Genomic DNA, 23,981 nt, shown 5'->3' with positions numbered 1-23,981 from the left:
GTGGTTTAGTGGTTTTGTTTCAACTGACGGACAAAACAAATCTTTAGCCGAAAAAGATGTCGCTATGTTTACAAGTTTGTCAATCATCACAAATACGGGAGCGTGTACTATGTGTACATGGCTAAAGTCATAAGATAAGTGGGCAGGGCTAGAGAAGTGGTCGTTGATATTCTTCTGTTCTATTCTGCCGTTCGCTGGGCTTGGTGTCAATTAAAGTCGTCATTTGAGTAACAAGGTGTTGCTTCAGTTCTGACACTTACAGGATGTTCTTTTGAATACGATGAGCATTTATATAACAAAAATTCTGGTAAAAATTTATTCTTAATTAATGACACCTTTAATATTTAATACCTTTAGTAGCTTTCCTGTAGCTCAGTGGTAAGAGCATTGCATTAACAACGCAAGGTAGTGGGTTCGATCCCAGGGGATTGCAGATACCTATGTATAAATGTATAGGATAATGCAATGTAATTGAAGAATCTTGGTGTGATTCTGGACTCAAACCTTAGTTTCATTAGTCATGTTAAAGCGGTAACAAAATCAGAAACTACCATCTGTTTACCGGTTCCGGTAAGGGCACGCTGGCGCGTTTGGCAGCCCATCCTGTTTGGCAGCCCAGCCTGTGAAGACTGTATATGTCTTTTTATTCTACAGAGATGTGGAATCATGTGTCACACGCTGGATTACTGATTTTATTTTTGAGTGCTCTTATTTTAAATTTCCTTTCCTGTTGCCTGGCCCAGGATGTACACCACTGTGAGGCTGCTGTTGGTGTGGATTATCTCAGAATGGTTCTCAGGTACACCGCTCGCCCGTTAATGTTACATAACTTAATTCAGTTTTTTAGCACCAAAATGGATAATATGCGTAACCACATTAGTAATACTCATACTTTGGCTGATTCTCCCTTATGTGTTTCGGCATTTTCTGGTATTTCTCTCTCCAACTTTGCCATTCATAGCTTTAATTTTTAAAACCATATTACAGAGAGATATGACTTTTAGAGTTGATCCGGTTCATTCTTGTCTGTTTAAATCATGTTTTGATTCACTATGTCCAGTTGTTTTAAATATTATCAATGACTCTTTGTGCACTGGTGTTGTGCCAGCTGCACTTAAAATTGCTGGTGTCACCCTGTACCAAAAACTAACGACATGGACATTTGTTCCACGGTTACCAGATCGGGCAGGACGCAGTCCAAGGTTATCAGAGCGGGCAGGACGCAGTCCATGCCCAGACCTGATAAATGCTGTGATGATAGAGCTGGACAAAGGACGTGGTGACTACAAAAATATGAATGATCATCTTAAATCGAATTTTGCCTTGTTGTGCAAGCACTGTTGAGCTTGTGCAGAGGCTGCAGCTTTTGCCAGAGGGGAGCTGGAATCCCCTGGTTAGGCCTGGTTTCCCTCTGAGGTCTTTTTCTCCTCCAATAAAGTTTTGGGTTCCTCGCCACCGTTTGCATACTGTTTTGTACTGTTTGCCTGGCCGGGGTGGCTGCTAGAATTTTATAGATTTATTTCATTAACACTGCATATGGGAATCTCTGCTCTCCAACCAAACTCTTTGCCATGCCCTTCTTTTTATTTTCTTTTTTATTCTTTCGCAAGCCATTGCTGCCACAAAGAAGCAATCTCTTCCTCTGACTCCATGTTTTTGGCGCAGAACTTTGTGCGATTGCTTCGGAAATCGGCAGGTAGTAAAATCGTGTCGTTTATCACCTCGTCCGTATGATTTTCACATAAACTCACTCGTGACGTGTGCGTGGACATACGATCTTCTGACCATCAGAATTCGCGCCGTGTACGCCCGCCTTTATAATCAATGTTTTCCTGTAAAGCTGCTTTGAAAATATTAAAAAGCGCTAAATAAATAAAGTTGACTTGACTTTGATCACCTGAATAATTTTCGTCCCATCTCTAATCTTCCATTCCTTGCCAAAATGTTTGAACAAACAGTGGCTCTCAATTGCTTTCACATCTTTCTTCGAACAATCTTTTTGAGCCACTTCAATCTGGTTTCCGTAAACTACACAGTACTGAAACAGTATTTGTTAAGGTCACCGATGACTTGTTAGTGGCTTCTGATTCGGGCCGCCTATCTATACGGACTCTTCTTGATCTTAGTACTGCTTTTGACACTATAGATCACTATTTTAATCACTATTTCAAACTCATGTTTTGAGTTTCTAACTCTGCATTGAAGTGGTTTTAATCTCTCTGATCGCAAGCAGTTTGTTGTGATGGGTAGTTACAGGTCTGGGGTCGGTGAGGTGACCTCTGGTGTTTCCCCAGGGATCGGTTTTGGGCCCTTTACTTTTTAATATTGAAATTTTTCCTCTTGGTGAATTTTTAAGAACACTTTGTCTTAACTTCCACTTTTATGCCGATGACACTCACAACACTACATCCATTCAAAACCAGATGTCAATATGCCTGTGATTTTTCTATCTCAATGTTCTACTGAGATTAAAAATGGATGTCTGAAAATGTGCTATTTCTAAATAGTGATAAGACCGAAGGGATGCATATTCGATCACCTCACCATAATTAAGGTGATATTTGATGTCAACATAACATTTGATCCGTATGTTCATAATACAGTCAAAGCATCTTTTTTTAATCTTAGAAACATTGCCAAATTATGTCCAATGTTAAATGTTAACCAACACTTGTGTTTTCGCGTACTGATTATTGCAATGGCTGGCGTCTCAAAAGTTACCCTAAGTAAATTACAGCTGGTAAAAAATTCAGCTGCCAGAATTCTGACTAGGACCAGCGCAAGAGAGCATATCGCACCTGTCTTTTATGTGATTACTCTGTGTTTTATTATATTGGCCTTGTTTTGTTTGATTTGTTTTTTATTGCTTGTACTTTTGTGTGTATCTTTTTACTTCATATTTTTATATGCATGTAAAGCACTTTGAGATGCTACTTTTAAAGGCGCAATATAAAATAAACCATTAAGACAGCTGCAGCTCATACAGAACGCTGCTGCCAGGATTCTCACTCGAACCAGAAAATCTGAGCATATTAGTCCTTAGATCCCTTCACTGGCTTCTAGTTACTTTTAGAATTAATTTTAAAGAACTGTTACTTGTTTATAAATCAATAAACGGCCTTGGACTGAAATACATTGCAGATATGCACGCTAAATATAAACATAACAGACCACTTAGATCATTAGGATCAAGTCAGTTAGATATACCAAGGGTTCACCCTAAACAAGGGGAATCCACTTTAGCTTTCATGCTACCCGTAGCTGGAATCAGCTTCCAAAGGAGATCAGATGTAATAAAACATTATCAACATTTAAATGCAGACTCAAAACTTATCTTTTTAGCTGTGCATTTACTGAATGAGCACTGTGCCTTAGCACTGTGAAATATAACTGCACTATATTTCATGTATAATCAGTTTATTCCAAACTGTTTTAATTAACTTTTAATCAAACTTAAAAAATAACTAAAGGTTTTTAAAATTCCTTGTTTTATTGTTGTGGTTATTTTAGATTATTATTTTTATTTAAAGCACTTTGAATTACCATGAAAATGTGCTATATAAATAAACTTGCCTTGCCTTGATAAAAATTCACTCAATTAAATAACAGCACACTTAAATAGCATTTTATGAATATTTTGCTTGATGATTTGATGTTTCAAAGTTTTATGGCGAGACATGAATTTTTATTTATGTGAGGCATTAAATATGTGTATTTGACAGTTAATTAAAGACATGTTTCATTGTGGGATTTTATGGGGAAAATTTGGGAGGGGGACCCTTGGAGGTAACTGGCCCCCGGGCCCTTTGAAGTCATAAACCGTCCCTGGTCCTGATGTACAACCTGTCAGAATTAGACTAAAAGTGCCTAGACGACATCGAAGAACCCCACGGTGCATCACGACCTCACCATCCAAATTAGCAATACCACAATCACTCCTTCCAAAACAGCCAGGGACCTCAGAGTCGTATAACAGCTGTCCTTCAATGATCACATTGCAAAGACAATGCGGTCATGCCGATATGCCTTAGAAAGGCATTAGAAATTCTATAATACATTATAAAGGTTAGGCACAACTCCTTGTCCAGGCCCTTCTCAAGGTTGGACTACTGCAATGCTCTCCTTGCTGGTCTTCCTGCAAAGGCCATCAAACCACTCAAGCTGGTTCAGAATGCAGCAGCACGCCTCTTCTTCCAACAGCCCAAAAGGGCTCATGTGACACCACTTTTCATCTCTCTCCACTGGCTGCCGGTTGAAGACTGTATCAGATTCAAGTCACTAATGCCTGCCTACAGGAATATCACTGTAACTGCACAACTCCTTCCTGGTGGAACATTCTTCCTAACTCAGTCCGGTCAACCACATCTCTCAAAAAACAATTTAAAACTCATCTCTTCTGTGAATACAGACAAATGAGAAAAAAAACATTCTCTCTTTCTCTCAACAGGTATTTTGGGTGTTTTGTTTTTTGTTGAAACTTGTAATTTGGTATTAGCACCTATTGTATTATTGCTTCTGTATGACATATCGCTATATTGCTCCCTGAACTCTCTGTAAGTTGCTTTTGATAAAAGTGTCTGCTAAATGTAAATGTAAGATATTTCGAAGGCTGTTCCCACATAGTGTCATTATGCAGCCAGCAGTTGTCTTGAAAGGAAACCCATTAACAGGAAAATACCTTTTTTTTCTCTTCCTCGGTTGCCTTGATGATCCCAGGGTCTGTCCTGCATGAGCGAAAGTAGTAATACAGCAGGGCTGTGATGTTGATAGTGAAAAGTATCTTAACTGTTGGACTGGGTTCATGTGAACAACACTTATGTTAAGGGTGTAACAAAAAACAGAAATGCATTATTAAGAATTACAGCAGAGCAGGAGTCTAAGCAGAAATCGAAGTATTCTAACAAATTGTATGCAATACATCCATATATGTGCATGTCACAATTATAGCTTAAGAAACTTGCAGAAACAGTTTGCAAAAATACATTTAAAGCCATCACAAAGACTCTAATTTCAGTGGTTCAGGAAGCATAAGAAATTGAAAAACCTTAAACTCTTAGTGTGATGGTCATTGCTGGTCAGCTGATTAGATTTGATTTAATTACTGTATAATGTTGCACACAACACTACCTCCAAAGGCTTGTCCAGTGGACAAGGTAGTTTTTTGTGCGTGTTGACATTTCTATTTGGCTTTGTTAATAAATCAAAAGTTACATTACTCATTGTCTTTATTAATAAAATGCTGTTATTGATGAAAAAGATAAATAGTCTTTATGCTAAACTTGACTCACTGGGGCCCAGGTCAGTGAGCAGACAGAATGGTATAACCAACTGTTTGCTTACAGTCTCATGTCGCAGATACACAAATTGCACAACATGCGATAATCCCTTCTCCCAAACAGCATAAAATAGAGACTGTGTCTGTCCCCTGGACTAGGAAACATAAAACCTCTCAAATGTAATTTAATAAATGTCAAGTATCTGTACTTTATGAGAGTGTTTTCACTTTGGAAAAATATTGCACTACGTAATAAAGCATATGGAAAATAAATTGCACTATATTTCATAAATACTTTTTTTACATGTTGTTTTGTTTTTACTTTTAATACAGTACTCAAGTACAATTAAACATCTAGTACTTTCACACTTTATAAAAGTAAATATATTTCTTAAAAAACAGCTGATGCTTAAAATTCAGGTATCAGAATCGGATCAGTAAAGGAAAAAAGTAGAATCGAACCACCCCTAGTCACCGCCATAAATGACTCCAAAAATTAGGTGTGTAAGACAATAGGCAGCACAGACCGTTCTCTTGATGATGTTAAAATGCATGTGAGAGATATCAAAGCATATGGTCAAAGTATCTACTATCTAGGATGTTTGTATGGGCTGCAACATGAGAATAAAATGAGATGCTATAAAAGCATAACTGCATTATAAAAGGATATCAGGCAAAAACCACAAACCCCAGGTAACCACCATCCAAAATACAGAAGCCATGAGGATTGTTGAAGGAATCAAAGATCTTACTGCCATACTTGCTAGCTGTCTGAAAGAAAACACACCCAAACACAATATCATTATGAGAAAATAATTGCAATCACTCAGTATGGGGTGGATATTTTAGACAAATGCAAATATCAATTAAAGCCTAATTAAAACATCAAAAGAATTGGTCCTTTAATCGTTATAACAATCATGCACAAATATTCAGATTTAGGCCCCTCAGTAACGCGTGCTGCAACAAACGATTATTTTGATAATCGATTAATCTAACGATTATTCTACTAATCATAGATTATTTTCGCAGATTAACCAGAAGGTTTTGATAGATTATAAACATTTTGCAATTCTTTAAAATATTGAGTTTGACCTATTTTAACTAAAATAAAACAAGGACATTATTTTAACTTTTACTAAGTACTTAGTATAAATTGCTTTGGATATAAGTGTCTGCTAAATACATAAATCTTTCTTAAGGTAAAACTGAACTAATGTTGTAAAAACTATACAGGGAACCAAGTCGGTACATCACCATACCATTAAACGGTAAAATTATACAACTTATTTGTATACAACTGCATATACTATAACGATCGCCAAAGACCGCTCTGCTAGTTCAGTTTGCACTGAGCCATTGAGAAAGTCGCGAACGATCGCCAAATACCGCTCTGCTAGTTCAGTTTGATCTGAGCCATTGAGAAAGTCGCGTCATCTGCGTTCACTGCAATGGAACAGTTTTTTTCATAGCAATGGCGGTTCATGGATGCTCTCAATAGTTACCGGAAGTTAGTAACGCATGGACCTCCGACTAAACAGACCAACTGATGTAAACTTCTAACCCATTTAAAGACTCAAGCCATTTAATGAATAAAAAAAGGAAAGAAATGATTTAAAGAGAAAACATAACTTCCTGGAACTATCTGAAGGCTCCATGAATCCGTGACGCTCCCGGGTTTTGGACTTCCATTTGCAGAACTCTCTCAATGGCTGGGAATTTGCGTTGGTAAGCGGCATGTTGTTCCATTGCGTTAATGCGTTGCCTATTGCGCATTGTTGTGCAAGCACTGTAGCTTTTGCCAGAGGGGAAGTGGAATCTCCTGGTTAGGCCTGTTTTTTTGGGTTATTCGCCACCGTTTGCGCACTGTTTGCCTGGCCTGGGGACTGCTGACCTGTGTTTTGACTTGCATAACCTTATATGTTTTTTGCTTATAGTCAATGTTCCCTTTCTGTCGGTCTCTCGACGTTGTGTCGACAGAATGGGGTTTGACTTGAGAACCTACCTTCTCTGACTGACTTGAACAGGCCAATGAAAATTGGCGAATGATATTTGCATGCCGGACTCCGCCCCCGGATATCCGGGTATAAAAGGGAGCCGGCGTGCCACATTCATTCACCTTTTGTTCTTCGGAGCCTTCGCATCTCATGCTGACGACTTCGCAGAAAATTTCTACGTGTTGCTGGTCTTACGACGTGGTGCAGCGGACTGTCCCTTTTCCTGTGACTTCCCCTGGGCGTCTCGGCAACCTCCAAGGCATCTCTCTAAAGCCCTTTTCAGGGCTTAGACTTTTTTTTTTCCCAGCGCGGCATGTCCCGCTGTGCTCGTGGGTGCGGCGCACTCATCGAGGAAGGGGACGGACACGATGTCTGCCTCGTGTGTCTGGGACTCCAGCACGCCGAGGCAGCGTTTGTGGATGCATCTTGCCCGCACTGCGGGCGGATGGTAATTCAGACGTTGCGTTCACGGGTAGCTGCGTTCTCTCGAGAATCAGCCGCCACCTCGAGTGCTTCCCGTTCGGCGGCAGCAGTGGCATCAGCCCTGCCGTCCGCTTCGGCGAGCACCGAGGGTGATCGGGGAATTACCGTGAGCCTCAATCCGTCAGCCATCGGCTCGCGGACCGTTCACGCCCCGCCTCGCTCGTCTGACCGTCCCGGAAAAGGCGGTACGCTGCCTTGTTCCTCCGTCACGTACTCGGACACGGGGCGTGACGACGACGATGAGATCTCGCTCGCAGCATCGGAGGGCGACCTCTTGGCATCCGACCCCGACGAGTCCTTAGAGCTTCCCCCTCCGGGGGGTCGAGCTCAGGATGAAGCGGACGTCGAGATGTCAACCATGCTTTCCCGGGCCGCCGCGAGTATTGGGCTGCGGTGCACGCACCGCCTCTTCCCCAACGCTCGCGGTTGGACACGTGGTATCTGGGGACCGGCCGTGACTCTAAGCCACGGTCGGCGCCGGTACCATTCTTACCGGAAGTGCATGAGGAGCTCAGTCGGACCTGGAACGCCCCCTTCTCGGCGCGTGCACGTCAGACTAGCTCGGTCGCCCTGACTTCCCTCGATGACGGGGCAGCTAAGGGCTGTGTCCACATCCCTCAGGTGGAACGTGCAGTCGCGGTGCACCTGTGCCCACAGACAGCTGCCACCTGGAGAGATCGACCAAGGCTCCCTTCCAAGGCTTGTAAGTTTTCGGCACCGCTGGTGTCGAGGGCTTACAACGCTGCGGGTCAAGCTGCCTCGCCTCTTCACGCCAAGGCGTTGAAAGAGTTGCACGAGGGAAAGTCCAACCCGGGGCTTATGCAGGTCCGCACTGCCACTGACCTCGCTCTTCGGGCGACGAAGGTGACGGCGCGAGCCCTGGGTCGTACGATGTCCACACTAGTGGTCTAGGAGGGACACCTTGGTTGAACCTTGCGCAGATGCGGGACGCTGAAAAGGTTCGCTTTCTCGACGCTCCCATCGCGCAGGGTGGGCTGTTTGGTGATACGGTCGAGGGCAGCTGTTCTCGACTGTAAAGAAGCAGACGGAGGCGTCCTGCCCCGCCGCGACCCGGCCGCCTATCGCCGTCGAGGTCCCGCGCGGCGCCTGCTCCCCAGCAGCCCCGCCCCTCGCCGACTCAGACTCCAGCGCCCCCTGCACAGGCGGCCTCCCGGAGAAGGACGTCGACGAGGAGAGCACCATCCCGTCACCGACCTCCGCGGAAGAGTTCCTGACGGGGTGAACCCAGGGAGATCAAGTTCACCGGGCCCGACCCTGGCAACTACATCGCTAGAGGGTCGGACTGGGACGGTGCCTGCCCCGTCCCAGCAACACCAGCCGGGCCCTTTCCAGGGCCTGGTGCCCACATTCTAACAAAGAGAGCTTTCTCTCTCCCTGGGTCTTTCTCACAGCCGCTCTCACCCTCCGCAGGACGGTGTTCGGCAACCCCACGTTGTGTTCCGGCGAGACACACGCTTGGGTATAACTCTCAGTGGCCACCAGCACCCTCAGTCAGACGGTGCGGTATGCCGCGATGTCGCCCGGCAGGCACCTCGGCAGAGCCACTCTCCTCCCCGGGGTCCCCCCCCATGGCGAGGGAGCTGTACTGCCAGCCATCGAACCACCCCCCACGGGGGCAATGAATCAGATCGAACCTTTGGTCCCCCTGTCTCGGTCCCTGGGAGCCTGGTGGCTCTTCCCAGACTAGCACGGTGGCTAGAGAGAACGATCCGTCTCGGCTATGCGATTCAGGTCGCCAAGCGCCCACCCAAGTTTCGGGGCATCCTCGTCACATCATTGAGAGTAGATGCTTCCGTGCTTCGGGCCGAGGTCACTACCCTTCGGGCGAAGGGGGCGATCGAGCTCGTCCCTCTGGCCGAGATGTACTCCGGGTTTTACAGCCCGTATTTCATTGTCCCCAAGAAAAGTGGCGGGTTGCGCCCCATCTTGGACCTGCGTACCCTGAACAAGCACCTACACAAACTGCCGTTCAGGATGCTAACGCAGAAGCGCATTCTGACGTCCGTCAGGCGTCAGGATTGGTTCATGGCGATCGACCTGAAGGACGCGTACTTCCATGTGTCCATCCTCCCTCGTCACCGGCCGTTCCTACGGTTCGCTTTCGAGGGACAGGCATATCAGTACCGCGTCCTCCCATTTGGTCTGTCCCTGTCTCCTCGAGTCTTTACGAAGGTCGTGGAGGCCGCCCTCACTCCCCTCAGGGAGCAGGGGGTGCGCATACTCAACTATCTCGACGACTGGCTCATCTTGGCGCACTCGCGAGATCTGTTGTGTACACACAGGGACCTGGTGCTCCGGCACCTAGACCATTTGGGGTTGCAGGTCAACCGAGAGAAGAGCAAGCTCTCCCCTGTGCAGAGCATCCTTTTCCTCGGTATGGAACTCGACTCTGTCTCCATGACTGCACGTCTTTCTTCCGAGCGTGCCCAGTCGGTGCTGACCTGCCTGAGGAACTTCAGGCAGCAGCCAGCGGTCCCGCTGAAACTTTTTCAGAGGCTCCTGGGACACATGGCGTCCTCGGCGGGGGTGGTCCCCCTCGGGTTGATGCACATGAGACCGCTACAGCACTGGCTACAGAGCAGAGTTCCTTGGAGTGCGTGGCACACCGGCAACAGGCGCGTCCCGATCACGCCCTTCTGCCGGCGCACCCTAACCCCAGGGTCTTCAATGACCTTTTTACGGCAGGTTCGAGGCGCATCGTGGTGACGACAGACGCCTCCCTGCAGGGTTGGGGTGCTGTGCGCAACGGGCACGCAGTGTCGGGTCTCTGGACGGGCCCCCGCCTGCGCTGGCATATCAATTGCCTAGAGTTGTTGGCGGTGCTGCTTGCACTGAGGAGGTTCCGTCCCCTCGTGCAGGGCAAGCACGCGCTGGTCCGGTCGGACAGCACGACTGCTGTGGCGTATATCAACCGACAGGGTGGTATTCGTTCACGGCAGCTATCGCAACTCGCCCGACGCCTCCTCCTGTGGAGCCAGCAGGTGACGAAGTCCCTGTTAGCCACTCACATCCCGGGCGACCTGAACCAGACAGCCGATGCGCTCTCTCGTCAGTCGACGCCCCGTGGAGAGTGGCGGCTCCACCCCCGCGCAGTCCGGCTCATTTGGGTGCAGTTCGGGCAGGCACAGGTGGACCTGTTCGCCTCCCTGGACACCACCCATTGCCCGCTTTGGTACTCCCTGACCGAGGGCCCCCTCGGCACGGATGCCTTGGCGCACAGCTGGCCGCGGGACAAGTGGAAGTACGCCTTCCCCCCAGTGAGCCTCATTGCACACGTCCTGTGCAAGGTCAGGGAAGAGGAGCATCAAGTGCTACTAGTTGCGCCTTGCTGGCCCAACCGGACTTGGTTCTCGGAGCTAATGCTCCTGACGACAACTCCCCCCTGGCAGATTCCCCTGACGAAGGACCTTCTCTCTCAGGGGAAGGGCACGTTGTGGCATCCGAGACCAGACCTCTGGAACCTCCATGTCTGGCCCCTGGATGGGACGAGGAGATCCTGAGTGGTCTACCCCCAGCGGTGGTAGAGACCATTGTTCAGGCTAGGGCCCCGGCCACGAGGCGGTTATACGCTTGTAAGTGGCGCCTCTTCTCCTCCTGGTGTTCTTCTCGTGGAGAAGACCCACGGATATGCTCGATCGGGAGCGTGCTGTCCTTCCTGCAGTCGAGACTCGAGAACAATCTCTCCTCTTCCACGCTGAAAGTGTATGTAGCCGCAATTGCCGCTCATCACGAACCAGTTAGTGGGAGGTCTCTGGGACAGCACGACCTGGTCATTAGGTTCCTGAGGGGCGCGAGAAGGCTGAATCCGGCCCGTCCGCGCTCCGTTCCCTCTTGGGACCTCGATGTGGTCCTGGCGGGCCTCCAGAGGCCCCCCTTCGAGCCCCCCGGAGTTGCCGCTCTTTCTCGTCCCTCGATGAAGACGGCTCTCCTAGTGGCGCTCGCTTCCATCAAGAGGGTAGGGGACCTACAAGCATTTTCCGTGGCCACGGATTGCCTAGAGTTCGGGCCTGGGTAATCTCACGTTATCCTGAGACCCCAGCCTGGCTACGTGCCCAACGTTCCCACCACTCCCTTCCGGGACCAGGTGGTGAACCTGCAGGCGCTCCCTTCTGGGGAGGAAGACCCAACCCCTTCCGTGTTGTGTCCAGTCCGCGCGCTGCGCCTCTACTTGGACCACACGCAGAGCTTCAGGAGCTCTGACCAGCTCTTTGTCTGTTTTGGAGGTCAGCACAAGGGGAGGGCTGTCTCCGAACAGAGGTTGGCGCACTGGATCGTGGACGCCATCACTATGGCTTACCGATCACAGGATCTCCCGTGCCCGCTTGCAGTGAGGGCACACTCCACCCGGGGTGTGGCCTCCTCGTGGGCACTGGCGCAGGGCGCCCCTCTGGCAGACATATGTAGAGCTGCGGGTTGGGCTACGCCCAGCACCTTCGCGAGGTTCTACAGCCTCCGAGTGGAACCGGTAGCTGCCAGAGTCTTACGAGACACCGCCAGGTAAGTCCGGCAGCCGGTGGGCGTACGCCTGCGATAGCACCCCTCCACAGGTGAGACGTGGTGCTATCCAGCCTCCCCTCTTCCCCCCACGTGGGCGAAGAGTAGGCATTCCATCCATCACTAAGCACTCCTCGGCGGCGGGCTCGGCGGAGCAGCCCTGCCCCCCTTGGCCTGTTTCTGAGCCCTAGCAGTGACTCAAACAAGGCCTAGTGCTCCACACGTAGTAACCCCCCCCACAGGGCGGTCCGTCTGTTGTCTTCTCATGAATGGCTCTCAATCGATGGCCCATGACCTCTCCCAGGTGTACTTCACCTGCTCGCGACACCCTCTCGTGTCTGCATGTTCCCACGTGCTCTCCCCTATCTGGTGAGACCGTGTGTGGGTGTCCACTGAACTCCTCCCTGCGGTAGGAAGTGATCTCCGTAGCGCGTTCCCTCAGGGGGGAATGACGCTTCCCAGTGGCCCTTACGGTGCCGGGCGGCTTCTCGCTGTTAAGAGAACTAGGCCGCCGTCCGTGACGGCCGGAGGAAGGGGCTCCCATCTTGTAGGTAAGCTCTGGACCCCTTCCCTTCCACAGGAAGGTTGCAATTCATGCTAAGCGCCCACGTTTTGACACGCCCAGGCCAGTCAACGTCGCTTCGCGAGGAATTGTGACGCGGCACAGCGCTGTGGCGTTTTCCGAGGAACCCCATTCTGTCGACACAACGTCGAGAGACCGACAGAAAGGGAACGTCTCGGTTACGTATGTAACCTCCGTTCCCTGATGGAGGGAACGAGACGTTGTGTCCTTCATGCCACGGGGGCAAGATCCTCAGGCTCCTCAGCACAAAAGGTGAATGAATGTGGCACGCCGGCTCCCTTTTATACCCGGATATCCGGGGGCGGAGTCCGGCATGCAAATTTCATTCGCCAATTTTCATTGGCCTGTTCAAGACAGTCAGAGAAGGTAGGTTCTCAAGTCAAACCCCATTCTGTCGACACAACGTCTCGTTCCCTCCATCAGGGAACGGAGGTTACATACGTAACCGAGACGTTTTCTTGTACAGCTGCTTTGTAACAATGAAAATTGTTGAAAATAAAGCTGACTTGACATAATTAATCAGTGGTGTCCTTCACCTGAGATCAAATTTGAAGACATAATTGTAAAACGAAAATGTTTTTTAATTCCGTTTTTTTTATGAACATAATTAGGACTGACAACGGTCTTCATGGCTGTATTTCCAGACTTTGACATTTGATGATTATTTACAGTATTTAAGGAAAATATATTTAGTTATTTTACACTGTGTTCTACAGTAATCATATTTGATGCTGTCCTGTATTCCATGCAGTAGGATCATCTCCTCATAGGCTTGTGTGTGATTAGATTTAATGTTTATTTAAGATTTGAGTTGGATTTTACAAGAAGGTGCATGAAACAATTATCACTCAATACAAGGCGCAAATAACTATGCTGATTTAATAATGTGGATTTTTAATGGATATGAGGTAAAATTAAATGTGTGTGAGGCATTAATACATAATCGTAGAACCTTTGCGTTGAAAGTGACGTACACACGTTTCCAGCCCCGTTTTGTGCATACGCAACTTTTATAAATGAGACCACAGATGACAAAATATTTACTTATTCATAAACTGTAGAAAATACTAAATTATACTTTAGTATATTTGAACCTTACTAATATTATAGTACACAATAATTTTACTGCTGTTTAATGTAGTAAATCACTCAGTATACTGTGTTATATTTATGGACTAATGTATTTACTAATATATGGTAAAGCATTGAAAATACAGAACAGAAAAAAGGAAAATATATATTTTTTGAAAAACTAAATGATTTGGCCCTAAATTATCAATTTGTATAAAGTTAATGTCATTTTTCAGTTAACTGTATGTTTATGTGATGACCATCACTTTTTTTAAAGATTGTAACAGATGTGTATACTGTTTGGCCTGTGCTACAAATCTTTCAACCTCTGTAGCACTGGGGCTATGTGCAAAAAAGGATGCTCTGTCAGGCGAGACCGGGTGTAACACTGATATGGTAAAACTTTACTCCGTCCATTATGTAACTTTAGCGATACAGAGTGGATTTCTTTGCACATTTATCCGACAGTAAATGAGGCACACCCTGTTTTTCTGATGCACATAGTCTTTTGGGACTTCATTTGTTGATGCAGAAATACGTTTTTGGGCTAGATTATTACATTTTTAAAAATTAGTTATTTTTAAAAGATGACGATAGGTACAGTGATATGCAAAAGTTTGGGCACCCTTTAGTAGAATCACTGCATCAGTTTGTCACTTGCTGAGCTTCTCGTGGAATTCAGTGTGGTTTTTTTTTCCGCCAGGCATACCCCCTCTTGTTCGGACCAAATAACTCTTAGTTTCATCTGACCACAGTATTTTTTTCAAAATGCTTCTAGCTTGTCCAGATGTGCTTTTGCATAGCTCATATGACTCTTCTTGTGACGAACACTCAGGAAAGGCTTTTTGCGCATCAACCTTCCAATGAGCTTTTCCTGGTGCAAAGTACGTTGGATTGTGGAACGATGAACAACTACACCATCAGCAGCCAGATGTTCTTGTAGTTCTCTGGAGGTGGTCTGTGACTCTCTTTTGAATACAGACAATGCCACAGCCACTCTGTGTTCCACGCTTTCATCCTGCTTGGACAACCTATGCCCTCTTGCATCTGGACCAGCCCGTGCATCCCCGTCGGCTCCCTGGTTATCGGATGTACTGCGTGAGCATCGCGCCAGGCTCCGGTCAGCTGAGAAAAATGGCACAAGTCAAAAGACCCTGCAGACCTCTCTCTCTACCAATCTCTTCTCTCTTCTTTCTCTGTAGATGTCACCTCTGCAAAATCAGATTACTACCACTCGAGGATCTGCAACTCTCCGGACTCTCGAACGCTCTTCAAAACCTTCTCTGCTCTCCTCTGTCCGCCTGCTCCCGCACCTTCATCGGAGTTAACAGCTGCTGATTTTGCATCGTTCTTCGTAAAGAAAACTACTGCCAGCAGCAGCCAGTTCTCTACACCACCACCTGTCGAACCCGCCCACATCCCTGACACATGTGTGCTCCCCACCTTTTCTCCTTTGTCTGAAGCTGATGTCTCCAAGGTCATTGGCTCCAACCACCCTACCACCTGCCCACTGGATCCCATCGGTTGTGCCTGCTCTGACCCACATCATCAACTCTTCACTCACCACTGGGACATTTCCCACAGCGTTCAAAGAGGCCCGCATCACGCCACTTCTAAAGAAACCCACCCTGGACCCTACACTGCTAGAAAACTACAGGCCTGTCTCCCTTCTTCCTTTCATCGCCAAAGCCCTGGAGCGAGTTGTGTTCAAGCAGATCTCCTCCTTTCTCATGCAAAACAACCTCCTGGACAGCAATCAGTCTGGGTTCAAGACCGGTCATTCCACAGAGACTGCACTGCTCTCAGTCATCGAAGCCCTGAGACTGGCAAAAGCATCATCCATGTCTTCTGTGCTCATCCTACTGGATCTGTCTGCTGCCTTTGACACAGTCAATCATCACATCCTCCTGGCTTCTCTCAGTGCTATGGGTGTCTCTGGAATGGCGTTGCAATGGTTTGAGTCCTACCTCTCGGGTAGGTCATTCAGAGTATCCTGGAGAGATGAGGTCTCCGCGTCCCAACAGCTCAACACGGGGGTGCCACAGGGCTCAGTGCTTGGACCGCTACTCTTCTCCATTTACATGACATCCCTCGGCTCGGTCATTCAGAAGCATGGCTTCCCCTATCACTGCTATGCCGACAACACACAACTCTACTTGTCATTTCAACCGGACGATCTGACGGTCGCTGCTCGCATCGCGGCATGCCTGAGTGACATCTCGCTTTGGATGAAGGATCATCACCTGCAGCTAAACCTTGCAAAAACGGAACTGCTTGTGATCCCAGCCAACCCAAAGATTCACCACAACCTTGCCATTCAACTAGGCTCATCAACGATTACACCGTCCAGCACAGCCAGAAACCTGGGAGTGGTAATCGATGATCAGCTTAACTTCACAAGTCATGTTGCCAGCACCACCCGGTCCTGTAGATTCATCCTCTACAACATTAGGAAAATTAGACCTTTCCTATCAGAGCACTCTACGCAAGTCCTAGTCCATGCTCTTGTCCTGTCCAAACTGGATTATTGCAATGCGCTTCTGGCTGGACTTCCTGCTTGCACAATCAAACCTCTCCAGATGATCCAGAATGCGGCGGCAAGAGTGGTCTTCAATGAACCGAAGAGAGCGCATGTAACTCCGCTCTTCATCCGGTTACACTGGCACCCTGTTGCCGCCCGCATAAAGTTCAAAGCTATGCTCCTGGCCTACAAGACCAACACCGGATCTGCACCATCGTATCTCCACTCGCTAATGCAGATCTATGTTCCTGCCAGATCACTGCGGTCTGTAAAGGAACAACGACTAGTGGTACCATCCCAAAAAGGAAAAAAGTCACTCTCCCGTACCTTCTCTGGATCTGTTCCACATTGGTGGAATGATCTACCAGCTGCTACAAGATCAGCAGACTTTGTTGCCATCTTCAAAAAACGCCTAAAAGCGCATCTCTTCCGTCAACACATCGCTGATTGATTTTTCCTAATTCTCTTCCCTTTCCTTCTTTATAAAAAAAAAAAACCTTACTAACCTCACTATTCTTAGCTTTTTATACTGTGCTAGGCTTTAATGGACTAGTTTGATGCACTTATGTATTTTGTGGCCTATGTTGTTATAATTGCTTTGGATAAAAGCGTCTGCTAAATGACTAAATGTAAATGTGACCATTCTAACCATCCTTCACCTGTGCCTTTCCTGTATTTTTTCTGGCCTACTACATCTTTCCTTCACAAGGACTGTTCTTGTGGCCTTCCATTTCTGCACTACGTTTCTGACTGAAGTATCATGAAATCTCAGAGGGGTGCCCAAACTTTTGCATAGCACTGTAATTCCCTTTTCCCACTAAGAAAAGAGGATAGATTTATTATGTAGTTTAAAATGTAATATAGTTTAATTTGTCCCAAATTCATAAATTTGTGCCCTCATACAATGCTCTACTGGATCTTTACAACAATTTCAAAGGTCCCTGAAGCAATGCAAAAGCAACTGTCAGCTAATGGACCTTCTTTTACAAGCCTGTGATGACGTGAAGATTTTTATATTTTAATTTTTTTTAAATGTATGTACGTTTATAACAGTGCTTTGTATTGCATTAATTTAGCATCAAATTACAAAGAAATTGTTAACGCCAATGCAAGGGTGTTTCTTATACAGCGTCTTTGAAAGTCACGGTAAATTTGCCATCATTCTGCCTAGTCTGACTGCCTATATCAGACTCTCTCGATTTTTTCAAATAGTTGAAAGTAGTGAAATCACTATCGTTGAGTTTTTCTTTTGCTATTTGAAAAATATATTTGTGATAGTTGGGTAAACTTCAATAGTGGTGAATGGCAGACTATGACAACTTCCACAGGTGAGAAACCCGGAAACGTGAAAAAGGTCCATTCGATGGAGATTCATTTATTTTCATTTTAAAGAGAGAGGACTCAAATGATTGTGGAACTTCCGCTGCAACGTGAGAATGCGCTACTCTCACGAGCAATGTGAATGCGCTAACCTGTTGACATTAGCACCATTAATTTTGAAACCGGGCTTAGTAGTTATGTGTCTGAAACTGTCTAAAGCAGGATCAATGTACATATGTCTAAGGTCTGAGCGGGCACAACTGATTACAGGTGGAGACAAATTAGCATATTCATGGTTCCTCAAATACTAAATAAGGTAAGGGTGTGGAGTTACATTTAAAATATACATTGGATTGTCAGAAACTACAAATGATTCAATCTCTGACATCTGTGTACAATGATTAGAGAAAACTTGGAATAGAACCATGTATCTCAATACCGTATATGCTCTTAAATTTCCCCCTTGTATCATTTTTATAAAAAATTATTACGATGTATGAAAAGCTGCTTTGCAACAATGAAAATTGTGAAAAGCGCTATATAAAACAAATTGACTTGAACACCATTTAGTATTACCCAAAAATATTTTGTGATCAGATGTTGCAGACTATAGGGTTTGTTTGTATTACTTCCCTTAGTCTAATCCCACCCTCAATGCTGACTGACAGGTTTCTGCAGATGCAAAGGGACCTGTAATTACATTTAAGTTGTGGCAGGCTTTATATGCAATACAGAGGAAATCTGCTATTGTAATTTAAATATGACAGGTTCATAACTTGTAAGTTCATTGGAAATACAACTGCAAATGGACTTGTATACTTCATACTCCTCTCTTAAACACGTGTTTCCAAGGACAATTAAACCTAAAGATGTACTCATTTAAATTATATTGTTGTTTCTGAAGGATGCCATTCATGTAGTATGTGCCTGCTCAGTATAAACATTTTCACCATAGTAATATTAAATATGCAAAAATAGAAATTGTCAAACTGCACCTTGAAGTAAGGTTGACAACAGCCATAATGCAGGCAAGCAGTACCCCCTTCAACAACCAAGACTCCGTCCTCATGTCTAATATGGCACCAATGGCACCCAACACAACAACACTAAATATACACTGCAGATACCCCTGAAACATAAGAAAAACACAAAAAATCAAACACAAAACAACATCACACACTGAAGTCTTTTAAACTCAATGAAAGTCTGAAACAGAGAAATGTGTGTAAACCTAAGATATGATCATTTAGATAATTTTCTTTTCTTTTTAATGAAAGCCTAATGATGGATTTACAATGTGTTCAATAAGCTGAACTTGTGTGACTGTAGGCCTACCTTGTATTTATTGAGAACCTTCAGACACATGGAGTTGGCCTTGATTCGTTCAGTCTTTACCACATTGAGCATGTGAATGAGGAGAGGACTGTTCACCTGGTGTGCCAGATCAATGGCAGTATGACCCTGAAATAAAACCAATGTTTCATTAAAAAAACCTTGGTAATGCACACATGGTAATGTTTCCATTACAGAAAGAGAGCAAGTATTTACTAAGCACAGTGCTTTATAAACAACATTCATATTTCTGCTTGGGTTAAATATCATCATTATGGTCTTGGATTTGTGAGTGGACATGTAAAAATTAGGGCTGTCACAATACCAGTTTCACTACACAATTAATATGGCCAAAAGAATACACAATAATTATATTTTGTATTGTTTTTAAGAAATAAATTATACTTTCAGTCAGATTGTTTTATTTTATTTGGTTAATTAAATTACACTCCAAATACAGATATAGAGAAAGTTTGCACTACTGTGACATGGCAAAATTCTACATGGATGATGAATAGTTTTTAATACTACACAATTGATAATTATGGCTTTTAAAATTATAGTTATTAGAGATCAATACCGATACTGGTATCAGCACCAATATAGAGCTCATGTACACCTACTCATAAAATTGCTTTGATGCCTAAATCAGATATCTCTCCTGATGTAATTGACAAAAAACTTTTACTGTAAAGAATGACCTGCAGGTGGAAGCAGAATCCCACTCTGTAAAAAATATCTGTAAATTAACAGTTAAATGACTGTATATTTTAAGGGAAATTTTCCATTTTACATGTGTCACTGTGTTTTTCTGTTTATATACATTTTCGAATTGGATTATGGGACCGTGATCGCGCCTTCGACAACTTTTGAGGGTCATGGACGTACAAGTACAGCCATAACACAACAAGTTTTCCACTGGTAAGTACTGTTGATAAAAAATGTACACGACATTTCAATTCAATGTTATTACAGACCGTCCATGTAAAGTAAAACAATTAATTTAGTTGGATATTGTTAACAAGAACAGATGGTTTTCAGGTACAAACTGAACTATGAGTTATTATTTGTAATACTTATTGTTTTTTTCTTTTTTTTTGCCTTTACCTCATCAGCGAACTCGCTATTTGTCAGTATTTTTAATCTGCTTGGTGCGCGAGAAGTGATACCCCCCATACCCCGCTTGCACTGTGTGACAGACACCGGTTACCTTCAGCTCCGCTCTGTGTGTAAAAGGTATGTTAATTATTGAATGAAATATAAAATTACTGTTTTCTTCGTACTATAGAACCAACAAGAGCTAGCATTGAAAGGTAAGTTAGTGATATTGTATAGTTTGGTTGACAGTTAGCGTAGTGTATTTCAAATTATCGCTATTTTAAATGTTACATCTGGCCGTCTGTGTTTCTGTTTGCATATTGATAACTTTTATATTTTAATGACATACGTTAATCTAATGTTTGCTTGGTTAGAGGGACTTCAAGTCTGTGTGGCTGAGTAAAACATGACATGGTGATGGGTTTTTTTCAGCAAGAGACTGACGTGAATTGTAAAAACTGTGTAAGGTTAAAATACATGGTTAAAAAAAATCCTGACAGGATGATCGGACATTGACGTGAAGCGGGAGCGAAAACCACAGGTTACGGTTATACCGCTTATAGACTTCACACCACCACCATGTTGAAATCAAGGAGGGTAAAAAAACAGTAAGACGGGAGACTGCAATGGTTTGTACAACCAACCTGGAGTTTTCAACCAACCTTCGGTTTCCTTCCCATCTCTGCCTCGCTTTCGATTTCAGAGTGAAATCAGTCTATTAGACAGCTACTTGCCAACAATTGTACTCAAAATAATGATTTGAAGTTATGGATTTTCATTTCGGATAATTTTCTTAACCGACAACCGACGCTCGTTAACCGAACATTAACCGTTAACTGAGATTTTTATATAAATCGGACGTTGAAAAAAAATACAGTCGCCGATTGTCTGTGACCCAGTAAAAACTCATTTTTATGGGTTTATTATGAAAGTGCAAACAGTAGCGTACAAAACGGATCAACAACAATCACAAGAAAACCTTGATAACAACAAACAAACATAATATTATTCACAATATGAATGAAGAATATAATTTCAAAATTTCGAAAATAAATAAACTCTAAATAAACCTAAACTGAAAAAAATCACTTAAAATAATATATTTAACAAATTAAGATTTTAAAATATTTATAAAAAAGGAGCATATCCACATGCTGCGGGGATAATCTGGACCGCAGCCTGTTAACTGTTATGCGTGCTTGCGCAGCCGCATCATCCGACAGCGCTTGTTCATCTTCTGTAGTGGCCATTGACAAAGATACACACAATTCTGTCGAAATGCTCGCACACATTACTTTCTCTCACTCGCTTCATTTTGTGTCCTCAGCGAAATGTCTGTTGGCACGTGTGGCTTCATGCGCCAACGTCTTTCACGTGTTGACGTAAATTAACAAGTATTAGCACATCTTTCGTTGTCATGCAAAAAACATGAAAATCTATTATTTATTATCTGCATTGTCATACCAAAAATATATTTGTTTCTCTATTAAAAGAAATTAAACCGTTTAGTAGAGGTGGCGGAATGGTCAAAAATCTATTTCACAGAATGAGTAAATTATTTTACGGTAACGACATTTTCCATGAAATCTCGCATTATAATGCTATATTTTACATCGAATTGTTCGTAGATTGATTTAACTAATTTATTTATTATAGTTTATTTAAATGCTCACCAAAGTTCAAATGTAGGCAAGTTATGAAAATGTACTGAAGATATCAAATTAAGTTCTGACAATCAGATGTATTATTTATAAACTGGTGTTCATGGGGTCTGTACTGTAGGTGTTTATCGTTTTTACTCTCTATTAGATGAGCAATATCCGTGTGTTGCTCTCTGTCTTTAGGTTTGTTTATTCTCCATGTTATTAATTAATTATTTTTTCTTTCAGAATATCGTCTAATTTGCAGAGCGCCGAGTTAAACACGCCCACTTTTTTACATTCTGCGGAATACACGGAATAGAAAAATCTCAGAACGGAATATTCTGCCCAGCCCTAACTGATAATAGTAATCGGTCATAGGGTTTTACTATAGGTTAACGGTTAAACCATTAATATGAACATCCCTATTTGAAATGTTTTATTGGCTTATTTTTTATTTCTTCTCTTACTGATACTTATTTTCTAAAGGAGACCACTACCTCAAGACGGAAGACATATGACCAGGATCAGCATTGAAGACTTGATGGCTACATTTACATTTATGCATTTGAAAGACTCTTTTATCCAAAGCGACTTACATTGCATTGTCCTTTACATTTGTTTCAAAGTATGTGCAATCCCCTGGGATCGAACCCATGACCTTGGCGTTGATATCGTTTTTATAAATAACAGGGCAGACCTGACCTGTTGAAAAGTGGTGGTCTCCACCCCTCCTGGGCTGGAGCTTTTCTTCGGTCTAGAAATATGGCACATAGTCTTAATGCTAAAACTTGACTCACTGGAGCCCAGGTCAGAAAGCAGACAGAATGGCATAACCAACGGTGTCGCAGAACACACAGAATGCACAAAATGTGCTAATACTTTCTCCCAAACATAATAAAAGAGACCCTGTGTCTGTCCCCCGGATTAGCAAACATAAAATAATGCGTAAACCTCTCAAAAGGAAATTTAATTAACGTTAAACTAATTAAACATGAACAAAATACAGATAATAAACATGAGCCTCGCCTAAAAGGCAGAGCTGCACTTTACCGTAACTTGTTTAGCATTTCCTCATGTATCAACTCTTTGATGCAACAAATGCACCAGAAATAAAAAAAGATGAATGAGAAAAATATTGCACCATGGTACAATAGCACCACTCGCGCCCTTAAAAGAGAAACACGTAAACTACAGCGCAAATGGAAAAAATCCCAATTAGAGGTCTTTAAAATTGCGTGGAAAGAGAGTGCAAACTGTTATAGAAAGGCACTAAAAGCAGCAAAGGCTGAGCACCTCCGTAACCTCATAGAAACCAACAAAAAGGTTTTTATTTAGCACAGTTGCAAAATTAACAAATAAACAGACATCAACTGACCTGGCTATTCTGCCGCACCTCTGTAGAAATGAATTGATGAAATTTGTTACAGGGAAAATCGAAAATATCCGCGACAAAATAGTAAAAACTCAACCTCCAAGTCTGTCCTATGAATTAGTACCAACCACCGATCCAAAAGAAAGGTTACAGTGTTTTTCACCTATAAAACAGAAAGATTTATTTAAACTTATTGCAACATCTAAACCTACAACTTGCTTATTAGACCCAATACCAACTAAATTATTAAAAGAGTTACTACCTGTTGCAATCGAGCCCATTTATAACTATCAACTCGTCAATTAATCTAGGCCATGTCCCAGGACACCTTAAGATGGCCATCATTACGCTTCTAATCAAGAAACCAAACTTAGATCCAAATGTATAGGCAACTATAGACCGATTTCAAATCTCCCATACCGGTCTAAAATACTATAAAAAGTAGTGTGCACTCAGTTGTGAAGTTGTAAATGTAACATCTCACTCCTAGTCCTGCTTGACTTTAGTGCTGCGTTTGATACTGTAGACCATAACATACTTCTAGATCGCCTACACAATTGTACTGGTATTGAGGGACAGGCACTACAATGGTTCAGATCTTACTTGTCAGACAGACATCAAATTTTCCATTTAAATGGGGAATCATCAAATCTAACGCAAGTAAATTATGGATTACCTCAGGGATCGGTTCTAGGACCCGTGCTGTTCTCCATATAAATGCTGCCCCTCGGAAACATTATCAAAAAACATGGAATTAGCTTCCATTGCTAT

The 23,981-nt window shown here is 44.0% G+C and overlaps 1 protein-coding gene across 3 annotated transcripts in view; it reads right to left on the bottom strand.

Annotated features, from left to right (window-relative positions):
• Positions 1 to 23,981, bottom strand: part of zdhhc13 (zDHHC palmitoyltransferase 13) — a 58,994-nt gene that overhangs the window by 10,346 nt on the left and 24,667 nt on the right. For all 3 annotated transcript variants that reach the window (XM_079462379.1, XM_079462378.1, XM_079462380.1), the window contains exons 8-11: positions 19,101 to 19,226; positions 18,761 to 18,894; positions 5,946 to 6,046; positions 4,679 to 4,803 (exon numbers count right to left, since the gene is read on the bottom strand). In XM_079462379.1, coding sequence (XP_079318505.1) covers positions 4,679 to 4,803; positions 5,946 to 6,046; positions 18,761 to 18,894; positions 19,101 to 19,226 — 486 coding nt within the window. The remainder of the gene's footprint in view (positions 1 to 4,678; positions 4,804 to 5,945; positions 6,047 to 18,760; positions 18,895 to 19,100; positions 19,227 to 23,981) is intronic.

The sequence above is a fragment of the Barbatula barbatula genome (assembly GCF_947034865.1).
Source record: "Barbatula barbatula genome assembly, chromosome: 1".
Lineage (NCBI taxonomy): Eukaryota > Metazoa > Chordata > Actinopteri > Cypriniformes > Nemacheilidae > Barbatula > Barbatula barbatula.
This window is presented reverse-complemented; position numbering and strand designations above follow the sequence as displayed.